The sequence below is a fragment of the Pagrus major genome, chromosome 19 (assembly GCF_040436345.1).
Source record: "Pagrus major chromosome 19, Pma_NU_1.0".
Lineage (NCBI taxonomy): Eukaryota > Metazoa > Chordata > Actinopteri > Spariformes > Sparidae > Pagrus > Pagrus major.
The window spans coordinates 11,927,937-11,937,734 of record NC_133233.1 but is presented as its reverse complement, the minus strand read 5'-3'; the positions used below and the strand labels follow the sequence as shown (position 1 = coordinate 11,937,734).

The following is a 9,798-nucleotide window of genomic DNA, read 5'->3' as shown; positions in this document are numbered from 1 at the left end:
CACCACGTGCACATTGGCGGGCTTACATTCATCCACTGCCCCCTTCACAAAATCGGCCACCGCAGGGGGCAGCGAGGGGATGGAGGCCAGGGACCGAACCCCGACGCTCGCCCCAACACCACCATGTCTAAAAGAGAACAGGTTTTGAGTGAGTACTTTTTTGACCATTTACTTACGACCAGGAAAAATCGAAACTACACTGAATGAAAATGAAGTAACGTGTCTGACATGACATGCTGACACAACCATCCTTACTGTTCCTAAAGGATTACACACAAAAATCTAGCGAGGCATTTCCAATGCCCTGTGACTGAGTTGGGTGTAACTCCATACAAATGGAACAGGCTGACATCTATAATGCAGACGACCCTTAACAACTAATGCAGTCTACTTTACTACTCTAAGTGCATTCCTGTTCTTGGTGTTTTCTTGCAAGACCTGCCACATGAGGTTCCTGAAAACAAATACATAAAAACAGTCCTGTGATCTACTAACGCAAGGGCTGTGGTCTGCTGGAACTTTTCTTATTTTCCCTTTAATAGAAAGAGCTATAACTCCTACTCCTACTATGCCTTGATTTGGGAGGCAGACTTCCAACACTTGATCATGAGTCAGAAAACAGAAACATCCAAACTGGAGGACGAGTGCAGATTAGCTGGTTGAACTGGTTCGGAACAGAATATAGTACAGTGTGTCCTTAATGGCTTAATTCGCGACGGTTGGTTTAGTGGGTTAAGAGAAGTAAATTCATTATTAATTATTTTTGAGCTTAATTGATTAATGTCCATCCATCCATCAGTGTTTACCAAAGCCCAAAAAGACATCCTCAAATGTCTTGTTTCATCAATAGCCCAAAGTTATTCAGTTTCCTGTCATAGAAAAGTAACTACTCACATTTACAAAGCTGGAAACAGAGAACTTGACTTGTTTTTTCTTACAAAATTACTCAAACATATTAATCAATTCAGTCAAGTTAAAATTCAGTCTCTCACTGGGTTAATTTCTCTCCAGTTATGACACTTCTGGTCTTTGTTTACTGCCGTTTTTAATTACAGACTACAACGGAAAAAGTCACAGTGCTACAAATATGTGATGAAATGAGCAGTTTTGATACCAATGGAAACTGAAGGCAGTTTTTAAAAGTCACGAGGGAACACAGACAAGTTGAAATTACGCACCAAATTGGAGTTGTGTGCTTTTCATGTGACAGCACTCAATGCATTTGTTGCCATGGGGCGGTCATTAGTGAAACCTGAGAGCCTCACACAGACTCCTCCACATAAAGAGAGGCATACGGGGGGGCGGCCTGTTGTTTGTTAGCAGCATGATATTCACAAACACAAGCCACTGGGGGGGCTGCAGCTATGCAAGCTGTTAAAACAGAAGCCTGTGTGTATGTGTATGTGTGTGTGTGTGTGTGTGTGTGTGTGTGTGCGCGTCTCCTGTCTGCAATGGTCCGACAATTGAATAGACAATGTGTGCGTGTGCTCTGTTTTATGGACAGTGTGGATGACCCCGGATGACCTCTTTAGAAAAATGTAAAATTCATAATCCTGTAATCTCATATTTTAAATTCTCTAAAACAAGTTTCAACCACAAACTGACTCACATTCTCACTAAAGTCACTACAAGTTCACTGGAAATTGAAGTCACACTCCTCTACTTGGTGTTTCAAAGCTGTCCCGTCGTGTGTCAGCACGTGGCTCCCAATTGGCTGCACTGTGTGTGTCATCACAGATGCATCACACGCTTCTGCTTGTGCGAGCAGACACACACGTAAATCTGGTCGGAACATTCTAAGGGCACGAGCAGCAGGCACGGCGAGAGGCGAACAGTGAGATGGCATGTAACGTGACAGTGAGGGCAAAGAGCAGTCCAATACCAGCCTCAGGGTCCAAACTCCCTCAGGACAGGAGACCTGACTATTGTTTAACTATTGATGTGTGAGCAATTAATCCAGAACAGACAGTCTGTGCTGTGTCCTTTTACTGTCACCACAGTCCAGATAAGAGAAGATCTGAATGTATAAAATGTTGATACGCTCGTCTGAGTCGTCCTCAGTTATCAGGCAGAAACAAGCTGAATAAGCAGGAGTGAGAGATGCAACAATTGCGATGTTCGTTGCCCCGGGTTTGACCTCTCAGGCTACACTACCTTATTGTGGAGGTTGTTGAGGTCAGCCTGAAAGGAATACCTGCAAAGGCTGCCGTAATACCAGAATTTTTTACTTTGCTACGGCATGTTAGTGGCTGTAATTGAGCACAGTGGTGTTTTGAGCTAAATGCTAGCATTCAGCGGTGGGGAGTAACATAGTACAAATTTAATGAGTATTTATTTTTCTGACAACTTTGAACTTTTACTCCCTACATTTTAAACACACATACAGTATCTGTACTTACTACTCCTTACTTTTTCAAAACATGTTACTTCAGTTTTAACGCATAACTGTAGCAAGACAAAATTATGTAAAAGACACAAGACAGAAACAGACAGAGAGGAAGACTTTTATTTTTGCTTTGCTCGGGACACTTTACCAAACCAAAATGAACGTATTTGATGTCCTGGGAATGAGACTGAACAATCAACTAGCTTTCTGGTGTGTTTGTAAACAGCTCGGACAAATTCTAGTGATTTTACCTTCAAGTTTAATAGTCTGAATTATATTAATATGACGTGAGGTTCAGTTAGCTTTGCACAGAAATGGCTGGTAGAAATATTCTTCTGAGGGATATATACTTTTTACCTGTACTTTCTTACTTTTACTTGAGTAGTTGTATCAGTACATATACTTTTACCACGGTCTTTTTTTACACAAGTATCTGTACTTCTACTTGAGTAAAGAATGTGTGTACTTTTGCCGCCTCTGCTAGCATTAACAAGCTAACGATGAATTTGCTACCATGCAACTGTTTAACAGGCATAATCTTTATCATATTGATTTAGCATGTTAGCATGCTAACATTAGCTGACTAGCACTCAATAAAAAGGTAAAGCTGAGGCTGAAGGGAATGTCATTCATTTTGTGAGACAAATGGAACTGGTGACCTGATGATGGCGCTAGATGAAATGCCACTTGATTAGAAAAGTTGCTTCAACTAATCCTGAGCTAAAACATCTGGACTAAATTTCAAATGGAAACCCTCCCGATAGCTGTCGATAATCTTTCACTCAAAACCACAAATCTGAACCTCATGGTGGTGCGAGAGCAAGTCTCTGGAGATTGCTCATGTTTTTCAGTTTATAGTGAATCTTTAGACCTTTTAACTAAACTCTGAACAGATAAATGATTAGCTGAAGGGGAACTCAAAGAACTACAGTGTCGCTGTTGACTTTTAACCACAGAAGATAAAAAAATAGAGCCACTTTGTCTAACTTATCTGGGATTTTAGTTGAACCAGTCTCACTAAATCTGCTCTACAGTACTTCAGTCTCTTTCCCTCACACAGCAAATCAATTATCTATGCTTCCAATGATCCACACTGTCATGCCACTAATTACTGTAACCATCCGGGTGGTGCTGACTATTATATCTCCACAGTGATTAGGATTAGGAGAGGAGATGACTGGAAATTAATGAACAGAAACTAAGAAATTCTTGATTCACTCATTTGCTTGCTGAAGCACAGGCAGCGGCTGACTAGAGACTGAAGATTAAAGGTCAAAGCAGCAGGATTGGATTAGCAGCTCTGTTCCTCATTCTTTGCTTCTAAAAAGCTGCAAAATTACAAATCCTAAACAGACTCCAATGACCTTTGACCCTAATTTCCCCCTGCAGTCATTCACCCCCTCTTGCCTTTGTTTCTGCCTCCCCATTCCTCACCCATCCCCCATATCTGATGAGGACAAGCATGCCTCAATTTGACTATTCGGCAGCATTAAAACAGTGAACGCTATTATCTATTTTAAGGGTGCCAGCTTTTTTAAATATGGTACATTATCCAGAAGGGAAACGAGGAATGTCAAGAAACAGATATCCCTGATGTGCTGTTCATTCCCCTCCCTGCAACTTTTCCTGCAACCACACCTCCAAATCACTGAGCCAATCCTCACACACCACAGCCAGACACGCCTACACTCCCCCTTCACATGGATCCTGGTCATTAGCCTCTTAAGGGCAGAGTCTACACATGAAGCACAGTCAAGCCGGAGTTTCACGTAAAACATGCACACGTGCTGCGTACATTATCCTCACACTGCGAGTACAGAGTGTACACTGGGAGAAAATGCATGGAACATGCTCCAACAGAGGAGTGATGACTCCAGCATTTAACAATCTCTCAAGCAGAAATGCAAACAGAATGCACATGAACACGGGCCATCCTGTCACTGACTCACATGCCCCTACCACGGTGTCACTCGCATGCATCCTTAATGACGAAATAAGGGCAAACACACAATGCTGTGGAGTGCTCACATTGACTCCAGAGTCCCTGAGTGACGTGGTGTCATCACAAAGCCTGGAGGGGAAGAAGTGGTGGAGAGAAGGAATGCAGAAAGACAGAAAAATCCTCACATTTTACCGTGAGGTTTTGTTTTAATCTATGAAAGACAAGGTCTTTGCTCAGTGTTATCTGATCTGAGGCCTGTCTTTGAGATCAAGTTGGGCAAGTTCCTATTGGCAGGCAGCAGAGCAGCTGACAGACAGTGACCTATCACAAAGACTCATTAAGAAGATCAGGTTTTTAAAGTAAATAAACTAATAATGGTTGACTGCTCTAATAGTGCCACTGTGTCTGAAATAAATGTTCCTGCTTCAGAAAAAGTGGTTAAAGGGGCATTATGTAGTTTTGGATTAGACATTCAAAGTCAGAATTTTAATATTTACAACATTAATGAGGTAATAATACAAACTCAGAAATATTTATTTGTTCCATAACTGAATAAACAAGCTGTTCTCAGAGGAAAATAACGTCGCCAGAACACCGTTTGAAGCTAGAAAGGTGGCAGGGTCCGCCACATATTAACAAAGTAAAACAGTATGAGATTGTGTTGTCCTTTAAGGTCAGTTTGTTTATTCAGTTTATTCAGTCATGAAAAGGAAGAGTTTGATTATTAAGTTTGTTTAGGTGTGAAAAGTAACTAAATAAATATCTTTCTCTTCTGATTTAAACTCCTTCCCAAAAACTACACAGTGCACCTTTAACATTATCCATAATAGGTTTATATTAAATTGGGAAGACATGAGGTGTAAAATGAAATTAAGAACAGGCTAAATTATTAAACATTAATTGAGTAAGCTGAACTAAAACAGGCAAACACACATTTGAAAAGCAGATTTTGGAAGGATAGCATTGAAGCTAGCTGTAAACACTCTCTAAAACACCAAGTTAGCTTAAATACGACTGAATGCACCGTCCACGAAGCTAAAACAGGATCTAAACCACACAACAACGAAAAGAAAAAAAAACACACACACACAAAACTCCCAGTTACTCACCTTCGTATGACTCCCAGCAACAGGCACGACATCTTCGGTGCAAACTTTAAAACTAGCTTATAAAAAAGTAAAGAGTAAAAAGGCACATTTAAGGTAGCTGAGGAGGTAAAAGTGAGGAGCAGTTGGCTACAGTTGGTCGCAGCTCATATCTGTCGCTCGGAGGGGACCTTGCACTTTGCTCAACGTGTACATTCACACAGATACACCTTATGTCACCTGGGTGATGTCGACCACAGCCTCCAGATTTAAGTCCCTCAAACTCCTCAGTCGCACCGGTACCGCGTGGTAAAAGTGAAGTTTTAACTCTGCTAACCTCCCGGCCCCGCATTGAGGAGGAGGTGGTGCTTTTAATATGGAAATATCAGGTCGCAGGTTGTGTCCATTGTTGTGTTGTCTGTTCCTCCACACTGGACCGACCGGCTGCCTTCTTCCTCCCGGATGATGCAAGCTTCCACCAAAATCACACGAGCTGCAGAGCGGCGCGCGGCAGCAGCGACAACCCGGAAACACGAGCTGCGGGACGGAAACACAAATCACCAGGGACACTGGATGGTGTCCACATGAGACTACTGCTCAACCTAAACGTGTTTCTCGTTACATTACAGAAGGACAGCAGTGTGCTGCCTTTATGTCACTTTGCAAGAGTCCACATTTTTCTTTTTAGCTGCATTATGCAACAGGTGAGTATCAAAAGTGATCCACATCAGGTTAATCAGCTTATTCATCTATTTACAAGCACATCTTAACAGTATTATAAACATCAGTTGCAATTTTTTTAAAAAAAACAAAGCGTGATAGATGGTTTAAAAGTGTTTCATTGTTTGTTAACAGTAAAATAACTGTTAGCTGAAGCTTAATTAACAATAAATGTACCATGTATTAATGATGGTTATGTGTTGACCTCAAGTCTCAAATACAAGCCATGAGTAACCTCAAATCAAAAGGCCCTAATTTTGTAAAATGTTTATTTATTTATTTATTTTTCTTATTATTATTTTTGTTTTCTTGACATTATGTAGGCTACTGATGTTATGCATTGTTTTTAGTGGACAGTTTAAAGGGCCACTCCAGTGACTTATGTTATGTGTGATGACGTCATCAGGATTAAATTTGACAAACTTTAAAGAGCCACAAAAGTCTTTAAACGACTGTTTGCACTGGCAGAGAGTAGTTCACCTCATGAGACATATGATAAACTTCCTATGTGAAATAGGTGGAGTGCCCCTTTAATTTATATCTGTTGAATGTATTATATCCTTGTAGCTATCCATCAATCAAAAAAATGAATTGGAGGATACAATGTAGGTTTCAAGCGACAGAATGCACGTAAAAAGGCTTGTTCACAGCTTATTTTTTATTGTATTAACCTTTACTTCTCCTTCCAGTGGTACAAATGTTTCCAGGTACTGGATTTTCCATTTGTTATACTTAAACTAAGCACCAAGAGAAAATCAAAATAGGTTATCTCTTTTCTTGATTCACCGATTCGCGAAAAATGCCCTTCACACCATCCCAGAGCCCAGGCTGACATTTTGCTTTCCTCTCATAGAAGACAAAGCAAGGCAGAAAATCGTTACATTTAAGTTTCCCTCCACCTCTCAGAGAAACGTGATTCTCTGACTTTGTGATTTTTGATATCATGTTACATAACTGTCGAGTACTGAAGCTCACGTTTCAAACAGCTCTGTCTTACAGCCATCAAGGACTGTGCAACTGCTGAGGGTTTATCGTAGATCTTCTAAGACAATGTTGTCGTAATTATCTCTTGTACAACCATGATAAGCCTGTTTTATGAGTAAAATATTTTTTACTTTCAGTCTTGAGCCAGCAGGAGGCTCCCACATTAGACTAACAGTACACTGCAGGGCAATCAAGTGTGTCTGTGTCTGCTTTTTAAATAGTTTCCTGTTAATGTTTCTTTCCCTGGGAAATGGGGGGAGGGGTCTCACACACACACACACACACACACACACACACACACACACACACACACAGATACAAGCTATGAGAAAGGGGAAGTAAAGGGGTGGGGTCTCGGCTAAGGGCTACGCTGCATACATGAGATAAAGAGAGATACAACAGTCCAATATGTCTGGTTAAACTTCAGCCCTCCTGTCTCATGTTCTCTAACAGGGCCTGCAGAGTCAGCAGGCGACCGAGCAGACTCCCAAAGAACACGCAACACACACACATTTACTATGAATGAATGCATACATGCTATACGCCCACAACTGCAGCCCACGGTTATGAAAGGGAACATTCAGAAGTGCAGGAACAGCATGAAAAACTGCATGAAAGAAACCATCAGCCATCTTTAATCATTCAACAGTGTGGACTTGATGACACCTTTGAAATGCTGATCACACCGCTGTGGCTATTTGAAGTTAAGTTTCAATCTATTTAGATGCATCACTCTGGTTTTATAGGCCAAAGGACACAATGTAATAGTCTTAAATAATCTGTGACACACACACACACAAAACCTCTTGTGATGGAGCACAATAAAGATATATAAATTGTTATATTTTAAGAAATGTCTTCATCATTTCCCTGTTAATAATCTACTGATTTAGCCAAGCAACTGGATGATTAACGTTGAAACTGCTGTCTTTCTGCAATGAGACCAATTTGTTTGATCATGGAATCAACAAAGTACATTTACTCAAGTACTGTAATTTAAATTTGGGGTAGTTGTACTTTACTTTCTACTACTCCACTACATCTCAGAGGGAAATATGGTCCTTTCTAATTCACTACAATTTTCTGACAACCAAAGTTACTAGTTAGTTAACAAATTGAGCTTTTCGCACACCAAACCCATTGAAGAGCTTATAAAATATGATGCAGTTTTATAATTTAAACTACAGCATATTTAAGTAGCACTTATAAGCATTAGTTAATAGGTAATAAGGCCCTTATAAGATGCTTTTTAACATTATTATATGTTAATAAGACTATGTAATTGTAAATAATAGCTTCATGAACACGATTATTGTTAGATGTTAAGACATTTATAAGACACTTTACAGTTAAGGCTCCTACAAACACATCCATTCAGTTAAACCAACTCGCCTATAATGTCACTGTTAAACCTTTAGCTTTCTGGTTCCTTCATTAAGATAAATACATACTTTATTTTTGCGCTTATTAGCAGTTAACAATGCTTTTTGCAGCTACTGCATCCAAAGCAAGAAGAAGGCCTTATTAAGGTTAATAAATAATTTATAATGCACTTATTGACTGTTGAATAGTACCGGAGAGAGAGGGGATGAGATGCATCAGAGGGCTCCTGTCTGGAATATTGTCCTATTAACTAACTTCTATTACAAGAGGTTCAATTTAAAGCGTTACCTTTTTTCATGCAAAAACATTCGATAGTTCCAGCTTCACAAATTAAAAGATTTGCTGCTCTTCCTTTTAATGATTTTAATTAATTTCTAATCATTTTTAAAGCTTTTGACTATTTGGTTGGTTAAAACAAGCAGTGTGGAGGTGTGACTTTGGGCTCTGGGTGACAGCAATTCTCACTATTTTACATCTTCATGAGGAATATTAATAAACACAGAAATACATATTTACAGTAATATGACATGAATTTCCATTAGGTGATAAACTGTATATTTAGTTAATGTAGAAATTTACATTTCAAGGCAAGGCAGCAGTTAGACATAAACAATACATTCATACGTGTAATATGTACATTCTGTCGATGCATTGAGTTAATATGGTCAGTGTGTAACTGTGGAGGCAGGTGATGAAATCCTGCAACACATCAACACCGTGCAAATATTTTCTTTACAGTGACATGGCCACAAGTTCTCGTCTCCTCCCTGCTCGGCTGTTTGACCTTTGTCCTCAGGATTTCACAACAGCCTCCCTCACGTAAATAACACGCAGTGTTTTAATCACTAACTCAATCAAATCAAAGAGCCAATAACTAATGGTGCTCACACTGTAAACAAGTGCGCTCTTTGCCCTTTGAATCGAACTTTGAGTGATGCCTGAGAGGAATGATGTATTGTTGTGTTCACTGTTTAATACGACACATTGCACACGCTCTGATATTAAACAGATGTAGGCAGCCAACAATTTTAATCATACACCCAAAACTGTTTTTATTAATGATTTTATAGTAAATAAATGTGATTGAATCTGTGTTTGTACTATTAGTCTCCTGATGTGATTAAACATGATGGAGTTGACCTGATTTAATCTGGTATAACACCGAGCATGTTGGCTTAATGATAGCATGTAACAGTGCAGATGAAGACTGTGTTTACAATGGGAGGCTCTGACGTCCTTTCTGTCCACTCAGGATCCTGTATTTGTTTTAGGCTTTAACCTGACTGGGTCGACCCGGT

At 39.8% G+C, this 9,798-nt stretch overlaps 1 protein-coding gene across 1 annotated transcript in view; it reads right to left on the bottom strand.

Moving 5' to 3' along the window:
• Positions 1–5,938, bottom strand: part of pck2 (phosphoenolpyruvate carboxykinase 2 (mitochondrial)) — an 11,914-nt gene extending 5,976 nt beyond the window's left edge. The window contains exons 1-2 of the mRNA XM_073488207.1: positions 5,438–5,938; positions 1–127 (exon numbers count right to left, since the gene is read on the bottom strand). The exon at positions 1–127 is cut by the window's left edge and continues 86 nt beyond it. Of these exons, the coding sequence (XP_073344308.1) occupies positions 1–127; positions 5,438–5,469 (159 nt within the window). The 5' untranslated portion in view covers positions 5,470–5,938. The remainder of the gene's footprint in view (positions 128–5,437) is intronic.
• Positions 5,939–9,798: the final 3,860 nt, after the last annotated feature.